The sequence below is a fragment of the Bemisia tabaci genome, chromosome 5, assembly GCF_918797505.1.
Source record: "Bemisia tabaci chromosome 5, PGI_BMITA_v3".
In the NCBI taxonomy this organism is placed as follows: Eukaryota; Metazoa; Arthropoda; class Insecta; order Hemiptera; family Aleyrodidae; genus Bemisia; species Bemisia tabaci.
Window position 1 is genome coordinate 56085224 of NC_092797.1, and position 24425 is coordinate 56109648.

General features: G+C 39.7%; 1 protein-coding gene across 2 annotated transcripts in view; it reads right to left on the reverse strand.

Moving 5' to 3' along the window:
• The window catches only part of LOC109030904 (alpha-tocopherol transfer protein), a 103876-nt gene that overhangs the window by 51139 nt on the left and 28312 nt on the right, over positions 1 to 24425 (reverse strand). The window contains exon 1 of one of the 2 annotated variants that reach the window (XM_019042119.2): positions 13125 to 13275. The exons of the other annotated variant lie outside the window; for it this stretch is intronic. Coding sequence (XP_018897664.1) covers positions 13125 to 13152 — 28 coding nt within the window. The 5' untranslated portion in view covers positions 13153 to 13275. Of the gene's footprint in view, positions 1 to 13124; positions 13276 to 24425 lie in introns of those variants that run through there. 2 annotated transcript variants of the gene reach the window in all.

Here is a 24425-nt window from a genome sequence, read left to right on the forward strand (position 1 = left end):
GCTTAGAGATGAAATTTGCGCAAAACATTATTAGCATCGTATTTTTCAAAAATCCATCAGATTGGCCACTCGAATCGCAAATCTCAGAGCTTTAGCAGGGGCCCCATTAACAAAAGCACTGAACTTGGACGCCGTGGCTAGAAAAAATTTGCCAACAATTGGATTACGTCCTTGCAACCATCGAATATTACAACCGTCAAAAATTTGAAGACGGCACTGGAATTCGCACGCGATGGCAATTTGATCCTTAAATTTCCCACAAAATATTCCGGCACGTTTTTTGATTTAGAATGTAGCGCGCGCCGCAACGAGAGAAGGCCAGTCTGGAACGAAACGCGTGTGTAAATAAATCACCTAAATCGAAGTTTAGGGGAAGTTGAAGATGCTGGCTCGTTACGTGCTCCGAGAGTTTTGACAGTTATATTCGAAGCCTCGTGAAAAAAATGACAGATGTCTTGTTTGAAATACGGTGCGCATCCGTCATTTTCACACGCCATTCTTCGTTCGGTTGGGTTTTGAAGGTCCTGAGATCGGAATAGCTGAGCACAAAGGAAGAGGAACACAGAAAAAGTAATGACTGGAATCAAAAACGATTTATTTTAGAGACGTACCCCGCATTAAAAATTTAAGCAATTTCATCCAACGAGGTAAAAGTTCAATTTGGAAGTCAACGCTATTTTTCGCCTGATGATGGTTGATCACCAGGGTGGTGCGCAGGGGGTTTGCGCGACAGGGCGTAGAGCAGAAAATCAATTTGCCGACTGGTGCCTGATTATTGTCAGGGTTAGCACTTTGCAAGGCGAGTTGATGCTTTCCCACAAATAACAGCTACCCTAGCATATATATGGACGCATTCCTGCCAAACGGAACTACGTGCATTATAACGTCGGCCCATGTTATGCATGTATTCATATGGGTCTCAGGGCTCATGTCTTAATGTACATAGTTCCGTTAGGCAGAAGTATGTCCATATATCAAGTTCAAGAGGGGAAAAATCAGAGATTTTTTGGAAAACATGTAAGGTCTGCTTACTTTGCAATTGGTTACTAACTTCTTTCGGTTGACTTTCGTGCCGGGGTTTTTCATAAATGCTTTGGAAGATATTCAAGGGGCCTGTCAAAGAAAGGCTTTTTCGGGCAGACTGAAGGTTTTTTTTTTCATTTGAAAAAAAAAAAAAACCGAAAAAAGACAGAAAACGTCATGATGAGAGAATACGGCAGTGAATATTTTAGCTTCAACTCAAATTTCGTTATGGAAATATATCGATGTAAAGTTCAAAATACTGAAAAACACTAATATTTTTAAGTTCTCTTTGTAAGCATTACTTTGTCTAAAATGGATCTATTCAATGTATCGGTTCGATGTATCGTTTGCTTCAAAACAATACCACACAACCTCAAACACAAATTGCGGGATTTAAATTGGAAAAGCTGAAGACAAGAAAATTCCTGACAATTTCACTTTACAAAGCCATTTGGTACTCAAATAATTCAAACTCTATCATAGAGGACCCGTTCCCTCAGATTTCTAAATTGACTTTTGAGGCTTTGTTTACATGTTGAATCAATCGATATCGATACAATCTCACCTGTTTGATGTATCGAACACGACCTATTAGCAAAAGAAACAGAATTTTGATTAAAGCGAGAATATTTGACTGTTTGCATAGGCATTCGACGGATACCTAATTTGACTATTTGCCTATAAAATATCGATGTTACTCAGCATGAGTTGAGCAAAATTTAAGGATCCATCTAAAAATAAAACCCGTGCTCGAGTCCTAAATAGATCCAGCACTTCAAAAAACATATATATATTTTTCGCTGAACAAATTAAACGCAGTCGCTGATAAATTATTTAGAAAGACCCGCGGCAGTTATGCACGTCCTTACGGCTGACGTGAAAGAAACTTCTCATCGATGTAAGGTCAGCCCATCGCGAGAAAAAAAACACCCGCGCGGTGAGAGGAAGCTGAAACGTACGTTTTTGCTAAAAGGAACTATGTTCCACGCAAACCCTATGTTTATAGTTTCTTTAAGTATACAAGCACGTTCAAATGTGCGAATACCCACCGAAAGCTAACAAAGCTTCGATGAAGCAAACAGAATAAGGTTAAATCATCGTTGAGACCGGACGCATGCAATTCACACTTCCATTTTCGAGCGGTGACTTTAAAATCCCCAAGGCCTGTAACCACGAATCGGTGGTTTTTTGAAACTGAAAACAACAACAACAAAACTTCGGTGCCGATGCCTACGTGTAAACTAGGGAAGCACTATAGCTCGCCTGAAGGAAGAGTAATAATTAATTGTTTTCAACTTGAATATTTGTAAAATCATGCAGACTTCAGCAGGCAAACACTTTTCAGGGCTATATAAAAAGGTGAGTATAGAGTATTTATTGTTCTTTTCCTTCGACTTGACTGGTGTGAATATACGTGTCTACATGCAAGGTAAAACCGAAATTTCAGCAAACGCCGGAATTTGTTCACGACTCAATTATTTCTACACCTGGCAACGGCGCGGCGCTCATAAAGTTCAACTGCTTTTTGTTCTTAAATCCTCGATTTATTTCTCTGTGACAGGGAGATGCTCTCACTTGGGTTTTTGTTCATGTTCTTTGCTCCAAGTGATGTTGACTTTGAGCTGCAGTATACGTAAGTTTTAAGACCCATTCTCCTCACTATGGATGAAAAAAGTTTGAGTGCATTAATGGTGTGCCTTTGACCTGGGAGGATATACTGCTCAGAGTTATCATAAAAGTTTTTCCAACGAAACGCGATACATAGATTTGAATGAATATGCGAATAGCAACATAATCTGCACGACAATTTATGATACAAATATTTTAACTCTGGTGCGAGCGGTGAAGTATCGCGAGAAACTGAAGGCGTTTCTGACTGGTGACTACAGTTTAACGTAATTCACAACAACGGCTTCTTACAAGGATCGTATGGACCCGAATACCTCCCGTCATTTCTTTGGAGATGAGTTAGGACTCATCAAGATTCAATACTTTGAAATAACATTTGCAAATGTGCGATGCAAAAGTGCAAAAGCTGAGTTAGTAAACGCTGCAGTAGCTGAGTAAAGTCAACGCTCAGATTCGCCTAGGGACGACTGATGACCAAAGAGATGAGTCGTTTTTGAGATAGTTTTTCTTTGTGTCCTTTGTATATCGTTTTGTCTATCGAATCCAATAATCAGCTCGCTGATTGCAAAGTATAACTGTCGATAGAATTTCCCAATCAGATCGCGAACTAAAAGTGAGCGTTGCTCTTGAGGAGAGAGAACCACGCGAGTAAACAAACATGATTCCGAAAAGAACAATTCTGTGTGAATATGGCAGCGCTGGCTAGCTGGTCCTTATGAAGTGGAACACGGATACATGCTAATGAGCGAATATGAGTCAAGATAATCGTTTATTGAGCCATTGCCAGATTGCTGCGAAAGTTACCCATTTATTCAAGAAACAGCGAAAGGCGTCGGGTGGAGAACGCAACGTAGCGATGCCGTTCATTGTTCAATATCCTCTGTGCTATGCTATGTCCATTGGACATTTTAGCCCAACGTTTTGAATGTCCATTAATTTATTCTTATTTCGTCTCATGACGTGAAAGCGGCGTCGACAAATTTCTTGCGACTGCGATTGCATCGCCAAACGTATGCTCCTAAAAGTAACTTTCATTTACCAGTACACAATGAAAGGTTTTGGCTCGGCAGAGACAAATTTTTAGGGTATGCATTTTCGGAAGAAGGAAACTGAAAAAGAGAGCTGGTAAAGCTAAGTAGCATACCTACAAATTTGCTGCAATATTTTGTAGCCCTATTTACGCTACTGCCTTCTTTGTTTGGAATTTTGCATAATACCTGCAGACCTCTTAGGCAAATCGTCCTAAAATTACTCAAAAATTACACGAAAGGAGGTTAAAACCCGTCAATAATGAAAAGTTTAATATTTGCCAAATTTTAAGAAACCCTGTTTGAAATTTATTCTGAGAGGGGTCCTTTTTGTGTAGACCCCCACCCCCACGCTTCATCAACAAATGTACAACTCTCTCTGGATCTGCCACTGTCTTCTTCTATTTATTTATAGACTTAAATCCTCTTATACGGTTGGGGAAATGGGCATATTTATGCTAAAAAGAACTATGTTACACGCAAACCCTATACACATAGTTCTTTTTAGCATAAATAAGTCCAAATAAGATTTATGAATTTAACTCTTTGCATGCAGTATTCAGTTGCAAAAAATATGAATCGGGTCATAAAAAATCCTTTCGCATCATTTTATCCGTGGAACTTTCCAGGGTTCTAGAAACTCGCCAAGTTTCGTCGGAGAGAGCAGCGTGGATTCTCTAGCGTGACAGAGGTTCAAGACAAGTACGAGTTCAATGAATCGTTGCATCACGAACTGCAACAGTTTTCTCCCCCTCCCCGTTCCTCCCCATGCGTTCTGCAAATGACTCGATGCTCTGACGAACAATTATACTTCAGCCGACCATTTTGCCCTGAAACCTGATTGCGAGTGACCGTCAAATGAACGGCTGGCTACGTGAGAATATCACATGGTGCGGAGCAGCCGACTCCATACTTAGTCATAATCGCTGAATATTATCATTTTATTTCGAGCTAGAAAATCTCATGCCACCGGATACTAGGGTCGTAACCACGGTAGGAGGGGCGAGAGGGGGGCGTTATCTCCCCTCCTCCAGAGATTCGCAATTTAGCCTTCAACGTCACTGAAAAAATTGGGTTCATAGTAACAAGCAAACAGCTTTTCTTGGCAGGATCTGTCAGTGTCCATACTGAGGAAATAAATAGTTGATGTGTCAAGAAAAGGAATGATCTTTGTTTGTGACTTTCAAACTTTCCTTGTTATGATTTTATCCTGGGTGTAAGAATTGAAAACGTTCCTCCTCGAGAATTTGATCGTTGTCGCCATTTTTATTGAAACATTTGTCCCTGATGAGTTTCTTTTGACGCAAATAATTATTTTCTTGACTCGAAAAGGTATTTTTCTGAGCGTTCCAACTTCTTCTCCCAGAAGCAAAAACTTTAAATGACGGTAACTTTCTCATGATGAACCAAAGTTTTGTCAGCACAGAGACTTACAAGAGTGGCTCTTTGGATCTGATACTTCTTTTGCACCATTTTTTATCACCTAAGTATCGCGGATTTCAATTAAGTCTCTTCTAATTTAAAGCTATTGGAGAGGAGAGGATTATAGGACATTTCGTCAACGATTTTTTGTCCGCGCACTTGTTTTTTCCAGTAATTTACGTCCACGCGTTTTTTCGGCACGGGAGTTTTGGTCCACGTGCCAGTTGAGACCCAAAGTTAATTGGCCCACATGTAAATACAAACGACAATTGCTCACGACGTTTTTGGATGAAAATGAAAAATGTCTTGGAAGAATGAGGGTTTGCTTGTTTTTTTGTTTTGTCTGTCTGGTCCAACGGAGAATATATAGTTGAGAGTTTTGGTAAAAATGGGGGAGCGTCAATGCCATGAGACAAAATTCACTAAAACTCTCTACACCTCTTTGGTGTAACAGGACTTAATTATCTTTCAAGAAATTCCCACCTTGTTATACCTGAACCGGATAAACCTCTATATTTGCCTCAGCTAAAGGCTCTTAGATTTTTCCTGTGTACGATAAGTATCTTGATTTATTTTGCGAAGGAGGATCTGTACTTTTAAAGGATGCCTGTCATTCTTAATACGTTCAATTTCGTATAATACTGTGCAACACCTCTAATGTGAAATAGTTGCTGCAGGCGCCGCCGCACGGCGGGCGGGCGGCCAGCGCGAAACGCGCATTGGCGCCTACAAACCTAAGTGGATACTTCAAGCATTGTGCAATGCGTGTGCTAGTGAGCCTCTCGCGCTGGCAGCACGCCGCTCCGCTCTGTTAGGCTTCAATATTTATATACTCGCATAGTTAGTGTTTTTAACCCATGATTTTGAAATGTTAGCACACCCTGCATTGATTATTCTCTTTTAAATTGATGGGAAAAAATATGTATCAATTTATCAAAGGAGAATAATAATATAATGTGTGTTTATCGAAAGTTAAACCCTTGAATTTTACCGGAGATTCGTAAAAATTGTCTTTCTTATTATGCCCCGTTTAGGATCTCCTTGAATCTGCCTAATCACAACATGAACTATAATAGACCTTCTTTTTTTCTTTTCTTTTTTGGAAGGAATTTTATTTAAATATAACGTAACTACTACAAGCATTTCTTTAACTAAAACTAAACGAATTGCAATAAATTTACAGGGTAACGTTAGATAGCACAATGATTATCTGACCCTCTAAGGAAAGAAACTGTTCGAGGACCGACAGTAAATACGGACCTAAGTAATCCTCTTTCAAAGAGAAGCAAGCCAAGAATATACTGTCAGCTCAAAAGCCCCCTTGCAGACGCTTTGAGGAGAAAAATCGTTGGCTCCATTTCCGATGATGGAGGTCCAGATGAAGTGAAACAGATCACGGCTAGGTAGTTAACCTTTGCGGACTTGCCGAGAAGCCGAACACTCAATATTTGAACTTGATCTCCCGGTTTGTAAATTTTCCGGTTCGCGACACCAAATAATGCAATTACCGCAAAATTCATCGAGCAAGGACTCGCCGGGCCATGGTATTTGCATCGAACGACCGAGAAACGATCACTCCGAGTGCAGTTCCCGTGGTTGCCATGTGCTTGTCAAAATCACTTCACCCTAGTGCGCAAGGATCGCATTTGGACCGCGTCCAGCAGAAAGGAACCAAGCCACATCAGCTATTGCCAAATTTAACTTGGCATTTCATTTTTTACGAGAGAACGTTTGTGTGGATCCCTTTGAAAATTTCAAGGAATATGCTTCATGCTTTGCAGAAAATTCAATGAAATTTGCTCGAAAATCCGCACAACCGTTTTCATGTAAAAATTTAAATTGCTTGATTAAATTTGGCAATAGCTGCTGTGGCTTGGTTCTTTTCTGCTTAACGCGGTCCATTTAGCAGATGGGAACTAGAGTCCCTTTACACTGAGAGTTAAGACTTGAATAATCCATTTCTGATTGGATCCCGTATCTAAGGCCTTCACAACGTCATAAACCGGGAAAATTATTAAATGTTTACCAATTGCAAGTATTATAAACTGATATAAGCTTGAGAATCAGGGGTGCGTTAGGGAGCAAACGGAATGCAAGAGGGAACGGAGGAGAGGAATGTAGAAATGAATTGATCAAATGGCTACAAAAAACGTTCAAACTGCACAATCTTTACTCTGGTTCGTGACATCGGAGAGAAGGTGCAATGCTTGAAGTATGTTTGCAATTTTGGAGGCGCTTCTTGCGATCGTCTTTTGCGCAAGGTTCGAAGTTTCAAACATTTTCTTCCGAAAGATGAGGTCCCTTTTCCCAGATCCGAACACAATATGAAACAACATACTTTCAATGGTGTGGCGTGAACAATCGACTATCGATATTTCCCCATTTGAAGCTATAGTAAAGAATCGATTAGTAAGGTGTTCTTAATTCGAACACCCTGTTTATCGATTCTGGCAGATCAATCGATAGATCGCAAAGCACGCCACGCCACTGGATACTTTTTTCGCAAATCCAAAAGAATGAAAAAGAGCCTGCTCTCTTTCCCGCTAACTCCGACAGATGAATGGAAAGTAGACAAGTTCGATGGAACAAAACGCGTGATACCACTATTTCGACTTCCAAGAGGGTGAACTTGCATACCTACAAAATGAAGGGGAATCTCTTTTCGGCCAACTCTGAGACTTTAACGCCAGAGTAGAAACGTTGGATAGAGCGAACACGTGATACAACTATTATGGCATCCAACAAGGTAAAATTTTGTAACCACGAAATGATGGAGAACATGGTGTCCTGTATCATCCCATCTATTCGGGTCGTCAAACCACACTTTCAGTTCGTGTAACCGAATGTTCGGTTCGTAAAACCAAACTTGTGACGTTAAAAGAACTGATAAATCAAGTTCGGTTGCACGGATCAAAAAATCGGTTTTATTCTAAAGAGTGAACGCACTGCACTTTTTTTTTTTTTTTTTTTTTAAAAAAAAGACAAATAGGTATAGGTATTAACAAAATTAAGGATGTTGATATTTTGTGATAATTGTTGCAAACGGCCGTCAAAAAGCTGGGTCATATTTTAAACTTCGAAAGAAAATGAATTCATCCAAAGGTGATTTCCGAAAACAGGAAAAACAACAAGGGGGTACAACCCCCCGATCATTTTCACCGATGGGATAGTTCCATTTTCTCTTTATCTTCTTTGTCTATCGTTTTGTCTATCAACTTCAATAATCAGCCCGCAGAAATGGTTTAAAATGATAGGAACCAGCAGGCTGATTATTGAAATTGATGGACAAAGCTGTAGACAAAGAAGACAAAAAGGATGGTTATCCCAGGTCAAAGATATGGAGGGATCCTACTGGTGGAAGCTGGTGGTTGCAATTGACAAAGCCAGTAGGTAATAGACTAACTAACGGCAACCCACGAGGAACCAGACAGTTAGTCCATCACAGTTAGTCCTTAATCTATGAGAACTACACATTTCAACCAATAGGATCGCTCCATACCCCCCACGTCTTCTTGTTCTATAGCTTTGTCTATCGATTTCAACAATCAGCACGCAGTCATTTTTTTATGTTGTGGGGTACAAAGAGAAAGTCTGATCCCTATTTTTGTGTATAACCTCTTTTAGCTCCGTCCATACCAACCTACCTTCCACGACTGTATTTAAGAATAAAGCGAGACGAATTCATTTGCCTCCGCTTGGAAAGGAATACCCGGAATCATAGATTTTCATATTTTATCTTGATCAGTTGGTAGTAAAGACCGACGCAAGGTATGCAAATGACCGGAGACTGCTCGAATACAGCTTGCTTCCCTCTCGATGAGTGTGCCTTGGGAATTTTCATTCCGGTCACATTCTCTAATAAAAGTAGGCGTTCGGAATGGAAATCGCTCGCCGAATCTCATCTCAAGGTTCATCCTCGGGTTTGCCCGGTGGCTGAGCAGCTGTCATTTTAGGATTTTTTTGGTTTTTTTCCAGCGGTTTCCAGCTGATCGACGAATTTTGAACCGGTGTGATGCATGCTTCCATGATGAGTGGTATTTTTGAATGCAGTAACTCATTAATATGCCCAAAAGATGACATCAATTAAAATCAGTAACTCTGTTTTCGAAGAGATCAAAAGTTGTTGAGGGTCAAAATAAAAATGATCCAGTTCTTAACTGAAGAAAGGTAAGTTTTGTTGACCCAGCTGACCATAGTTTGTACCGTGCTCCAACCAAATCAGCCGTTTTTCATCAACGATTGGGTGATGTTTCACACCAACCACTACCCATACTTCCAACTATAATTTTTTTTATAAATAGGCCAAGTTCTAAGCTGGAAACAAGTTCAATGTTTTATCTTCAAAGTCTTACGTAAAAAACGGTTCACAACTAAAAGTCCGGAAATCAAGTCCTGGGTGAGATTTTAACGAGTCCTTTTGACAGAAATATAAGTGGAAAATATACGATACAAGTTAATGTTGTTTGTATTCTTGTCATATAGCAAACATTAATTGTGAACACTTGTATCTTTTTTAGGGATTGAATCATTCTGCTTCCTTCGGGAAATTTTGAAGCGAATGCATGCTGCTTGGCGCTTTAATTCATGCCTTATCTAATGGCCTTTAACAAATTAGATCAAGACACTGTGCTCAAAAGGTTAAATGGGTCAAAACCAGCACTTTGTACCAGGACTTTGCTCTGAATATTGTTCCTTTGAACGCGTAAAGAATAAAAATTCAAATTACAACAATATAGATTTACGAGAGAACCCTATTTTTCCCCTGCTGATCTTTGCTGTTGTCCGCATTCTACTAGTATTTTACCTACGTACTGTGCTTTTTCTGGGCATGGGAGCGTATGCAAAAGGGTAGGCTATCTATGTTGTGCCTAGATGCAAAAGAATCAAAGCTTCCCCCAGCTTTTATCGAACGGAAGGATCACAAGTATGGTCTAATGCGCGTGCGTTTTGCGACTTCGGAAGTCACAGGTAATTGCTACTTGACTTACTTTGTGTGGACGGACCTTGAATTCGAACATTACTCACATAATGTCGGCCGATTGCCTTCCCAGCGCAAACAAGCCGGTTTTCTCATCTGCCACTCTGCCGCAGTTCACGAGCAAAACCGCTCATCTGTACGTACGATTCCCATTGAACTTGAGTGATTTTTGGGGTCACGGGGCGACAGGCCAGCTAACCGGGTGATCGCGGGGGGCTTCGAACAATTTGGGCGGAGAGGAATTTAATGTCATGACGATTATGATCGCTTTTTTCGGGTTGCGGTTTTGAAGAACGGAAATAGTTGTCTGATTCAACTGCCAATTTTTCGATCGCTGGGCAAAAATCAACGAATTATGATTGCTTCCTTGTCCAGAATCGTAGGTAATAGTGATTGACTTTAAGCATTCATTTAGCAATTCAGTCGCTATTACTTCGTCGCTTGACTGACATAAGTGCGTAACTTCATTCAGAGATGATCCTGGGAAATCATTGGATTATATTGACGTCAGGGTTTCATCGCCGAGTGTAGTTACTTATCCTTATATGTCAGGTGAGCGACGATTTGACAAATTTGATGCGGTTTTAAACAGGGATATATAATACCCATGTTTCTGAAACCCTGCTCTAAAATACACTCATGCATTAATGGTTTTTTAAAGGATCAATGCTAGGTATACTTAAAAGACAGTATATTGACGGGTTGAACCAGAATCTGTTTTAACCTCATCAGTCGCTCCTATTTTTCCACCCTTTTTTTCCCGATAGAAAACGTCGTTTCTCAGACAATTGACCGTAACTATATTTCTTCTTTTTCTTCCTCTATACCTTTTGACTAGGGCCGTGACCCTGTTTGTCTAAATTAATAAATAAAAATGACAAATATGATAATAAATAAATATGAATATTAAAAATAAATATGACAAATAACATATGATGGCATGAGAGAGGGTTAATTCTCCGGGGATGAAAGGCAGCTCTGTGCCCATCTCTTGGGCGGTCGTCCGGGCTATAACTATATTTCTATGCAGCAAAATTTCGGTTCGCTTTTATTTTTACTAGACAACATATGAGCATTTCATGACATGAGACTTCACAGGATTTCTCTCCGAACACGCGTAAAAATCAGGAAAGTTTGGACGAAAATTACACAATCCTACTCTTTACAGAATACAATAGTTGGAGTCAGTTACGCTACTTTAGAGTATAGGTCAGGTCCCGTTGGCCAAATCGAGGGCCTCCAAAGAAGAAACGAGTTTCGACCCCTAGTTAGGCTTTTTGAGCGTAAAATATATATTTATCTAGGAATATATCCAGCAAAAAGTCGCCCAATTTTAACAACATTGATAACAAAGCAAGGATCTATACTTTGGTTCTTCATTGTTGTTTCTCGTATTTGGGGTGCACGTGAAAATTTTACTGGCCCATAAAAAATCGTACATAAAAATATTGAGATTGCAATTCGTATGCTGAATTTTGTGCAGATAGGTACGACGAGAAAGTAGCAGAAGCCTTAATTACTTGAGATTGATGAATAGACGAACACAAAAATGAAAACTTCAGGTTTGTGTTTCTCGATTGTTAAGACCGAATTTGGCTGCGTCAAACGCAAATAATCTGCGATCTAAATATGTTTTTAAAGCGGAAAAATTAATAGCCTGATTTTCGATTGCTCATAGGATAAAGTACTGTAAGAATTTGTTATCATGTTATGAAAGCACATTCACGTCCTTCCTTTCAACTCCTCAACCATGCACATTCGCTCCGAGATTCGAAGCTCTGGAGTCATCTTTTTGTACCATGCGATACGTGAAGCTGCACGGCACAATTGTATTTTGATGACATTATGCAGGGTTCAAAAGTTCTGTCCCGTCAGCATCAAGCATCATCCCTGTAATTATTGAAATTTAGATGGATTTGAAATTTTGTGAGCGTTCCTAGGGAAAAGGAAACGATTTTTCGAACCCTCCAAAATTTAAGGGGTCCACCTTGAAAAAGGGCAAGAATCCTTAGGATTAAAGGGGTGGTGGTGCGGGACTTTTGAATCACTCTTTAGACCAGGACGATCTTGAAATAGTCTCCGACGCATCCGAATAAGTACATTTGATATTATCACTGAATCATTTATATTTTTGAAGATTTCGAGACGTCAGAATAATTGAAAACGAAGTTTCCTAACGATGGGTCGGAATCGTTGAATCATCTGGTTATGAAGGACAAACTTAGGGATTTTCAAGTGATGACGCTCAGTAGTTTTCCATTGAACAGAATTAGTAAGTCAGGAAATCTGCACGCAAACCAAAATCCGGATCTCACTGTCAATATGCATGTTCCATTTTTATCTTTCGACACAGAAGTGAATTGGGGTCCTGTTCATAGTTGTTCCTTAAACAGCTTCTTCCCTCGGGATGCCGAGATTCAAGAAGGCGTTGCACATAGCATCATAAAAAGGAAAATTATTGAGGATCTCGGATAAAATTCATGAGTATAACTTTGGAAATAGATCCTCAAAACCGACTAAAATTATTTCGCATGACGAAAAGTGCGAAAACTAGAGTTTTTCAATATAATGGTAGGTCCGCACGTATTTTAATGTTTGTGAATGTGTCTGTGTAATGTGTGTGATGGTGGTTCGATGTATCGTTTGGTTCAAAACAATACAACACAACCTCAAACAAAAATTTTTGGATTTAGGTTGAAATAGCTGAGAATAAGAAAATTCCTACAAATTTCACTTGTCATTGCCATCAGGTACTTATAAGAAGAAGAAATCCATCATGAAAGACCAGTTCCCTCAGATTTCTAAATTGACACTAGTGGTTGTGTTTACGAGTTGAACCAATCGATATCGATACATTGTCGCCTGTTTGATGTATCGAATACGATCGATAGGTCAAAAACTTTGGCCCATCAACTCGCGAAAATGCGACTGTGATGAAATACCATTAAAAAAAAAGGAGGTGGAGCGCAGCGTCCTCTAGCGGACAGGCAGTAAAATGGCACCCACACGGAACTTGAGGAAACGTAAACAAAAGAAAAACGTACCGAATTCCGTAAGTTCTCTTGGCGCCATGATAAGGATGAGTAGTTGATAAGGAAGGATGCACCGGACACTGCGACACTCGTCGGAAGAATGAGGCTAGACGCGCGACGGCCCCCGAAAAACTGTCCCGACAAAACGGAGGCAAAACAAGTTGGAGTTGGGTTCATCCGGGACGGCGCTCGGGTGCTTCGTGACGCAGGGCGCGGCGGCGCCGGGTCGGGCCGACGGAGGCGGCTTCAGCCGGGCGGGCCCCCGCTCAGGCGCCAGATCTGGCACGGGGGGGCCCCGCGAGTCCGTGACCTTGGGAGCCCTCCGTGGGGCCCGCCAGCCGACCCGGCCCCGGCCCGATGCGCCGCGACGCCGCGCCATGAGTCACTCGCCCCGACCGCGATCGCAGCGCGCTCTCTGCCGTGACGTCACGTCGTCTTCCAGTGGGAATCCTCGTGTTATTTCCATGCGCGTAATCAGAAACGACCGACTGAAAGTCTTCGTTAGTCCATCTCCTCACAGGGCTTGTCGATTGGCTCACTGGTTATGTCGATTGATTCGCGTGTTTATCGATATGCAGCCTGACTGTTAAAACTTTAACTGGCTTTGACGGCAAGTTCAAGATAAGACAAAACATAGCACTATTTGCAGTCTGATTGTTGACATGTTGTGTTTGTCGGGTGAAAATGGATGACATAGGTTACATGGCGAAGCGTGATTGGTCGACTATGTCTTATCGTTGCATTGTCGTGCTTTGTCTAGTGGAATGGACGACATACTGTCGGATATTCAAGTTTGTCGTCCATCCCAACCGACAAAGCAGCGATAAGACATAGTCGACCAATCACGTTTCGCCATGTAACCTATGTCATCTATGTCCACCCGACAAACACAAAATTTCAACAATCAGGCTGCTGCGCTGTGTAATATATCGATTTTCGATTCTTGTCGTGGTGACATAAATTTCAAAAATCATGCAGCTGATCGATTCATGAATTTTGTCGATCGACTCGCGGATTTTGTCGATCGATTCTCAGATTTGTCTATCGAGTCACAGGATGTTCGATCGATTCACGGCTGTAGATCGAATTACGTCGATCGACGCACGTTTTTATTTTTCGGTCGACTCATGTCGATCGAATCAACGCCAGTTTTTCATGATATGTCGCGATCGAATCCTTGTCGATCGATGCACGTTTTTATTTTTCGATCGGTTCCCGTCGATCGAATGCCTCCTCATTTGACGGATGGCGTCAGCGTCGAAAGTCAAGTGTCGAGAAAACATGGAAAAACCTCATATCTTCGACAATGGGTCAGTGGCAACTGTGGCAAGGAAGTGGAGGTCTTTGCAGAGTTGCAATTTGGTTGAGCGCACGAAGAATGTATTGAAAAAACCTATAAGTTTATTAAAAAGTTAAAAAAACATCAGTTTAAACGGGAAAGAAGGCTAAGCAAAAGCTGACAGTCGAGTGGACGTGGCAAGGCAATGCCTGATATTATTATGAATTGAGCCAATCTGCAAAACGCCATCCTCCCCTTTGGTTAAGTCATCAGTGCTCCCCAAAAATATCGTTTCAAGGGGTTTCCATTTTTGGCATTTTCGAAACGAGGTTTAGAAAAGCCTGAAAAATTCTCAGGAGCTTAGTTCACTCCCTTATAGTTTTAGAAAATGAATAAAAAAGAATGGCTACTACTGAGTACTGACCCTTTCTTCATATTTCAGTGAGGTTTTATACACTATCTGTAATAAAACTACGGTCACTCAAGGAGGTGCGGAGAAATTTAGCAAATAATACTATTTTTTTTTTTAAATTATCGGTGGATACGCCTTTCTTCCACTAAACCGCTCGATATACTAACATGTTTAGCAAAATTATGACGGTCAGGTTGCATGAGATATTATAGAGAACGAGTTAAGGGCGATATCAAAGCTTTTGCACATACCACTCAAGACTTCCGGTTTTGAGGAAAGGTCAGAAAATGAGGCGTTGTTGCGCGAATAAAACTTCTGAAAGAAGACACTGTCGCGTCATTATCATTCGGAGCCAGGACTGAGATATAATTTGTGAGTGCGAGCATTGTAATTTGCGACGGTAATTCGTTTGTTTACACTCGGATAATTAGAATACCCGCCGTAAGTCCATATCCGGACGCATACCTCATGATTGGGACTCAGTCCTACTGGGAAGGGCTGAATTAGACTCGCGTTTCCTTATGCCGAATGATTTCAGAGATCAACCGTATGTCATCAGAATAGCACACCGCTAATGAAATTTCCAAATCACCTATCAAAGTTTGCGGCGTCACACACTTCCTGTCATATTTTACGATTTCTGAGAAAAATTATTCAACGTCGTCCCTTTAAAATTTCAGTCATCAGTTCTCTATTCATCGGTTATTATCTGTAGTTATCTATTTTTGCATTAATTTTATTCTATCTTTCTTCGCGCGCGTATATTGTTGAATTCTGGATAGGGATACCTTAAAAAGTATCGGCCATGATCTACCTAATTGTTGATAAATTCAATATAATTGATAACTTCATTACATTTTAACACGGGAAGGTGTCGATTATATGAGGTATAATACCAGTGGAGATTTTTGAAAGTTGGTGCCATTGTTTCTTCTCAATTTAAAGGTATGTAAAACAATCGATTCTTGATGAGGCAGCTTGCTCCAACCAAAATCGATATTTTTAAAGGAATTAAATGGCGGTTGATCCACAGTCCTACTGCATGTCATTAACAGTGATGGTATTTATTTCCGATTGGAAGAGGGTTTATAGGCTCTAAACCCTAAAACTTTTTAGCCTGTTCTCCCTCAAAATATTCAAATAGAGAAGGTTGGATCGATTGCAGGGCAATTTCATAAAGTTACGACGTGCACATGACGTCCTAAACCTTGCCAAGTTTGCGGTTATGAGTCACCTTAGAAAATCGTTGTTCTTATCAGGCTCTAATTTCTTTCTACAGTGAAGTATGCTTGATTCAAATGGGTCAAAGGGCTGTCGATTTTTTGAAGCATGCCTACAGAGCTGAGACGTATTGCGAATGGTAATTTTACCATTCCCTCGCTCAACTTCAATCTCAAATTAAGTTTGCAGTAATGTAAATTCATGAACACAAATACCTTGAACATGTTAAAGGTGAGTATATCAAGAGCTACTTTCGCTCGCCGACAAATAACATACCTGCAAACAAAAAAACAGAAGAGTTTGATACATTGAAGTCTTCATACAGGCACGGATTTCGTATTAGTCAATAAGGAAGAATTAAAGAAGGATACATCATTATGTTTTGAAAGTCATCATCATTTTTTTTTTAAAAAAATAAGTCATTTTCATTAAGTAACGGAAGTTTTTATAGAAGCACCAGGGGCCTGTAGCCGCTACGCGGCCGCCAACCTTTAAAGAAAACTACACTCAAAAAATAGCAGAACAACCATGTTCAACTTATTTCAGAGATAAATGGATTCAAAAGTCGATGGGTGGACACGAAAGAAAACTTATTTATCTCCGATTGCCACGTTATGCGCCATTTTGTACGTTTTATTTTTTATCACCGATTTTAAAAAGCTACACACAGTTTTTCTGAAGAGTTTCCGTGCAGTTTCCTAGATGATCTCCAATATAAGCATCAACAATTTCGACGCGATGAATTCGTTCGTCCTGTTTTATTTTTATTAAACCAAAATTAATTTTGCACGAATCAAGTTTCAGAATCCCTACATCTTTTAAACATCGTCCACGTCTCTGAATCATTGCAATAAAGAAACATTTTTAGCTTTTAATTTTGGTAAAACCCGGCAGGGGCCGTCATAAAAAAGAAGAGTGGTCCTAGTTTTACGGCGATTTTAGGGTTGCGCGAGCCAGGGGAGGAAGTGCGGTCGAGAGTCGAGTCATCTTCATAGTGTGATGCTCCTTCAATCCAGCTAGCGGAAATGTGCCTATACCGGGAATCGAATAGTTATCGCAAATAACTCTCGCATTGCGTTTGGTGAAATGCGAGGAGTATTCATTCAGTCTTGTAGGCGCTGATATGTGCTGGACGTCGACCGCACTGTTTGGCGCAATGCGTGAAGTATTCCACTAGTCTTGCAGGCGCTGAGATGCATTTGACGGCGACCGCAACGTGTTTGGCGCGATTATTCGAACTCGCGTTAGAAAAAACGCGGCATCAAACAGTGGGGCTCAAAAGGTCCATTTGTGTTTCGACGCCGTATTAGCATTCCAACGTTGCCTTGTTTCTACCCGTAAAGTATTTCTTCTGAGAAAAGCTAAGAAAGTTCTCTACGTTCACTTTTTCAGATTGAATGGACCATTGAACAAGGCACGAATGTAAGCACTCTGATACATGATTCTTCATCAGAATTTCATGCAGAATACGTTTCGCCCAACGAAAACTACTGAAATCAACTTCTAGTAAAGATATTAACGTTTTTTTGTCCATTGGTTAGGTAATCAATCTATATTTCATTTGTCCCATTATTTGCACTGAGAAAAATTATACTTTCAACCGCACATTACAAACAATCACCTCATAATTTTTGACGCGGTTTGGTTTGTGTCTTCCCTCTTAGAGTGTCAAAAGCGCCAGCTATTTTTGTTACTTTAATGGTGACGTTTATTCAACTACTCGTTCCTGATTTGCATGAATAACTGGTTTCCTTGTCAAGCGGGCGGGCAGTTCGCAAATCTGATCATGCTGGAAAATCAATGACAAATCACGTCAGTTACTTCGAAGTATCGCACACTGAGGATATTATTCTTTTTATCCTAATATTAAAAGCGTCCTTTGACAAAATATAGATGTTTACTGATTGGTATTTATTGCCCTATACACACGTATAATTGAATACACAGTATACTGTGAATATTTAGTACGAAAGAATACACTGCAACTTAGTATGTTTCATATAATTCAAATCGAGTCATGTTCTTAGCAGGACGGATTTAATCGGCCTAATTACATCAGAAGTTGCCAAATTTTCCCTCGTGTTTCACTTCTTATTGACAAATATTGAGCGACACTCTGTTTTGGAATTTTGTCAGTTTGACCTGTATCAGCGTGTCTACTGAAACTGGTTGGCAAAAAATTAATACTTTTTACAGCTCTTATCCTAAAGAATTGGGACCTGCTTGAAAGAAAAATTAATACTTTTTCAGGACAACCTGCGAAAAAAAGTCTCTTGGATACAAAGTCCAGACTCTTAAAAAAATTGACAAGAAAAAATACTCCTTATTCAATCGGATTTTTGCTTCAATTATTGAGAGCCAAACCTCTCAAGGTGAGCGGATTTTCGTTTGAATCAGCAAAAATCGAATTGAATTGGGAGTAATTTTCTTGTGAAATCTTCTAAGAATCTAGGCTCTAGTGGGTCTAAAGGCCAGATTTTTCCAAGTGGCCGTTGAGTGACAAGATTCGAAACAATTTGAATTCACGAGCGAATCGCAAAATTATACACCAAACATATGTAACCACAAAATTCCAAGCGCATTGGTGGCAACCTAGCGGGCGAATGCTGCACCGAGAATCAATGTGCAACAGATTGCATGATTTCCGGGCTACTTTAAATAATATGCTCGGTATAAACGGAAAAATTCTAGACCTTCTTGTAGAATTTCTGTACTTTTCCAGTACAGATCGTCCTAAAAAAATCGGTGCGATTTCCGGACTTTCGGGACCGGTAGACACAGTAAACAGTAGATCAGTAGTATTACCAGGACAGTAAATCATCAGGGCTGTCCTCACTTACAATCTAAGGAAATTGAAAAAAGTTTTAAGGTGTGAAGTCGTTCAGTTCTACGGTAAAGGAAAAAAACACGAGATTAGTCAACGTGAAATAGCTAAGCAGATTCTGCGGTTGCATATTCGTCCAGTTACGAGTGGTAGCTGAAAAGTGCGCGGGCCACGTAAGTTTTAGCATCATTGATGAGGTCAGGGCTCATCATTTTGACTTCCACTTCCGACGTCAAGAAACGGCTTCAGGTTAACAAATATCCCGCATTGGTATATCATCAATCAATACTGGTGACGATGCGTTTAATGCATTATCCTTACTTCCAAGAGCACATACAAGCTGGTGCCTTCACCTCGGTAACGCCATTCGGACCGCGTTAAGTAGAAAGGAACCAAGTAACATCACCTGTTTCCAAATTTAATGGACCAATAGACAAGGTACGAAGTTAAGGTGATTAGACGGTTGCCTTTTTTTGTGTCAGAGTGACGTGCGATACATCGCATCAATTCGTTCCATAATTTCAGCTACTTGTCATTTTTTTGGAATTTTGAGATGGCACTTCTGTTGTCATGCAGACTAACAAAATTCAAGTACCAAATTCGACAGAGGAATTCAACCAAATAAAGGCAGGGTTTTTTAGAGGAAAAATATCGCATTCGATACTGACATCGAAACTGCACTCGAATGCTAAATTTTTCCTCTGAAAGCCCCTGCCTTTAATACGTTGGATTTCTTTGTCTTGGTACATGAATTCTTTAGTCTCATGACAACAGAAGTGCGATCTCAAAATTCGATAAAAATGACAAGTAGCTGAAATTATGGAACGAATTGATGCGATGTATCGCACGTCACTCTGACACAAAAAAAGGCAACCGTCTAATCACCTTAACTTCGTACCTTGTCTATTGGTCCATTAAATTTGGAAACAGGTGATGTTACTTGGTTCCTTTCTACTTAACGCGGTCCGAATGGCGTTACCGAGGTGAAGGCACCAGCTTGTATGTGCTCTTGGAAGTAAGGATAATGCATTAAACGCATCGTCACCAGTATTGATTGATATAGGTATTCTGATACGTGTTTCTTAACCAATATTTTACGTAAAAGTAATTTCTAAGATTGAGTGATTTGGTCCCGAAAATGTAATATTCTACCTGTCACGTACAGATCATACTTTTTCTCAAAAATTTGCCGAGAAATTTGGCAACATGAAAATGCTGTTACGTCGTTTTTCCTTAGCGCGGAAGTATAAGAATCGGTCCCAACTCGGACTCGCTGTGTCTTGTGTCGCGCCGGTACGAAACGCACGAAATGCAATAAAACGTGTAATTTCGCATAATTGTGCCAACTCTTCTTCATCTCATTTATTGTCGGAGGTGACGCACATAATCTCTTCTGTGAGATAAAGACGTATTTCTTTATGAGATGAGCCTTGTCACCCGTGTAATCGCATGTTTCCGGGAGCTCACGTGGGTATTAAGATACGTTGTGACGTCAGAGGAGCAACGATATAACAGGCTCACGCCCCAGCTTTTGCTCACATCATGTGACGTCACTCGTTTATCAACGCGCTAACGCATGATTGACAATTTCTTTGAGGCAGTGTTTCCACCATTTGAAATTGGACAACATTAGGATGGCTTGACGCGCTTCAGCGTACAATTTTACCGTCATCTCAATTAGCGATGCCATTTTATACTATCAAAGATTCCGAGAAAAATTCAGATTTTTTAAAGGTTTCGGGATTCTGAAATACAACCAGACTTAGTTCTAAGAATCGTCTTATTTGACCAAAAAATCGACCAATTTGGTCAAATAATCGGTCAAATTTGATAAAAAAAAAATCGGTCTAACTGACGAAAACCTCCGAAATGCCGAGGAGATTTCAAGAAATTGCAAAAGCTTCGAAATTCGGAATTAGTTCCGGGATATGACAGTACTCGATAATTTCTTCATTTTGGGACTCTTTATTTTACCGGAAATCCTCGACAGCTGTCAAACAGACATAACTACTGCAGCTAATTGGGTACTTGTATTTGTTGCAAGATGGAGTCAAATCAGGCATTGCAGGTTGCAGGTAGTCATGCAGGGCTCATGTCAGAGCGATTATAGTTCTTATTTATTTTCTTTTTTCAATAAGTCCAAATAATGTAAGTAAACTGCTTGGAAACTATTCCTTAGGACACTATAGAGGCGGTCTTTCGTTGACATTACACAAGCCAATTTCTCAATCCACCTTGACAAGTAACGCTCATCCACTGAAAATTTTACCTCCGTGGATGAGGAATCTCAGTCAATTTTCCCGTGCGTGGGCTGATGTAAATACTAAGAATAAAGTAGTGAAAGAATAGGAGACTTTGGCGGCTGGGAGTTGCAGAGCGCCAAAGAACTCAGTAAGAGCGATTTCTATGTGTGTAGAATAAAGTGAACTTTAGTGTTAAAAATCAATTAACATATTCGATTGGACAAACTTTACTTTAAAGGACATGCGACCGAACACATTAAAGTTCAAAAACACAGTTTTATCAGATTCCGATCCCGGTATTGGATCGCAGGCATGTCCTGCGAGTGACAATTTTATGGTCCTGCGAAAAGTTAAACCACTTATAGTGCAAGGGAAAGACAGTCGGTCAAAAGAAATTGCGCACTAAGAGAAACATGAAAGCCAATCCACCTCCAGTCTTCAGCATATAGGCAACACGGTCATCCGTCGGACACGCATTTACTGATAAAAATATTGGTGTTCTTGGGTTACTTTTGGTTAGTAAAGGAATTGAAACACAAACAAACACAAATTTTGTGTGGAAAACTGGAAAAATGCATTCCTCCGATTGAGATGTTGACATTCACCATTCGTTTTTTATTTAATTTCTTCAAGAAAACTAGCTGACACTTTTCTTTAATTTGTCAACCAAAGGGTAGGGTTATTTTGTGTTTTACTTCCCGTAGTAAACAAGTTTTTTTGTTGATTTTTCTATCTGTGTACTTACATACAGGCTTACATAGACTTAATAGCTGTATGCCACGGCGCGCATTTCTGTAAGAGGGATGAAAGTCAGTGCGCCTTCAATCTTTGACATCGGTAATTCAGGTGTGGATATCAACTTGATGTATGTATGCTATGGCGCGCAATGAAAGTCACCAAGTGCTTTCTGAATGGATCTTCCCATATTTTTTCGGTTAGATTCTTCATACTATGTCAAATAAACGAAACACACAGCTTAGCAAGCCGAAACTTCGATTAAAAAAACTAAATTTTTCAATGTACATGGTATCCTAAACGCTCGCCTTACATCAATTTTATTTTTTCTAGGCTCCACAATTTTTCCTTAGAATGGTTTCCAACATTTCCTAGAAGACGATCAAAGTGAAAATGGCGAATCGAGAGACACGCTGATTTGTAGAATCTACTCTGACTTAACTCTCGGAATGATTTAAAACTATATTTCTCGATATTTTATACACTATAACCTGACGTATGACGTACTACGTTATGATTTGAACTCCAGAAATATTTTGAAATAAAGATCCATTTTCAAAAATGTATCATTCATGGATCAATTGTTAAATCCTTCTCAAAAATGCTATCACTTTACTTGAAAAAACAGAAACCTATTAGTGAATCTTACTGGTAAATTTTTTAGAGGTGCTGTTAAAAATATTTCAAAATTGTTTCGCCGTTTTCTTCGTCATGAAGTCGAATGTTTTTGCAAAATCCTGGTCAAATTTTCAACGCTACAGTGGCAACATCGGCAATTGACTTACAAATAAACATTCTCTCACTTCAACTCCCCGTCTCAGTGCAGCGTGCATATCCGTCCTTATGACTCCACTGATTGGTCGTTAATTTTAGATTTTAGAGGTGCTTAATTTATTGCTCATAATGCAATGCTCGTTCAGCATGTGCTAAAATAGTCACTCAGACTTTGAAGCCTGTCAATCTGAAATACGCCTTTGCCAGTTCACGCACTTTATTTAATATCGCAGGCTGATTGATAGTCTACAACATGTTCAAACGCCTGCAGGCTGATTTTTCAAATTGATAGACAAAGCGATAGACAAATCGATGGACAAAACGATAGAAAAAGAAGACAATAGGAAAATGGAGGAATCTTACGGGTGGAAATGGGTAGTTGCAATACGCAAAGGAAGTAGGTAACAGACTCACTGAGATCTTATAGTTAGTCCATGATTCTTCCCCTTAATCTAAAACAACTACCCGTTTCAAATAATGGGATTGCTCCTTTTTCCCTTTTTTTCTTTGTCTACACCTTTGTCTATTAATTTCGATAATCAGCCCGCTGACTTACGATGTCTCGCACGAGAGAGAAAAGTCCAAAAACTTTATTTTCAGCGTGATCCTACGCATATAAAAACAATCGAGTAACGCAAAGATTCTGATCGATCCACAAAATTGCACAACTGTAGCACTATTCATGAAAAGATAACGATGAAAAATGTATATTTATTTCTGTTTTATGTAGTGATATTTATCCTCTCCTGCTATTTATTTTCATTACTTATTCTAAAAATTTTGAACTAAATCGGATAGGGTTGCGCATTTCGGCTGGTTGTTCTTCGTGCACGTTCGTTTAAGTCTCCGACCGTATGCAGCCTTTCATTTATATCGTCGTCTTCCTGACATAGGGGCGTAACTACACTTGCAGATGAACCCTTTTGTCCATACAACCCAATGCTTTCTCGGGCTCATCTCAAATTGTAGTTAAGCCCTATGTCAGCCAAGCGACGATATATGCCGGGAGACCAGTTTTCGGCACAACAGTAACTCTGGTCCGTCATTGAAAATGTCGATCAGTGTGATGCCGTCCTAAGGTAATGCATCATATGAACTTTTGAGGGTTGCCAAATTTCCTCCGATAATTTATTTACTTTTATTTTTCATCTATTTTTTTTATTATATCTTGTTTTTTTATCTATTTATTTTTTTTTAAAAAAAGAAGAGCCATCGATATTTTTTCTTGACATTTTCAGATAATTTAGATGTGCGACGCGTGATGATTTAGCGGATAAAATTCTCTAAAAAATTTGAGGAAAAATATTCTCATGATTCCTCGAAAATTCGTATTTTAACAGTGAAAATTTGGCAATGTTTGAAGGCTTATACGACGTTCGGCATGGCAGAGAGGAGATGCCATTCAGATTTGACGAGGAATATTATTTTGGCCGCGAAGAAAACGAAATGCTAAATAAGACAATTATAGGAAAATTTCAACATTTGAAAATGTCTCTTGTCAGGACTTTGCAGAGGCCAGCTTTAACATGTCAAAACCCACTGTAACCGCAAATATACTGGAAAAGAGCAGTGATATTTGTTTCTCAACTTCGAAATTTCATTAAATGTACTTTCACATAACTTTATGAAACACTAAATTGTTAAATAAATTAAATGATTAATCCATAAGCCACATAATTTGTGAAAATCGTTTAGGCAAAACAAACGAACCCACACATCAATACCTACAATTTTGTCTCCAGTTACTACAAATTCAGAATAGAATAATTGAGATGCAATACCCTGCTTTCCAAGGATTTCCAACGAACTCCTCAGTTTTTTCGTC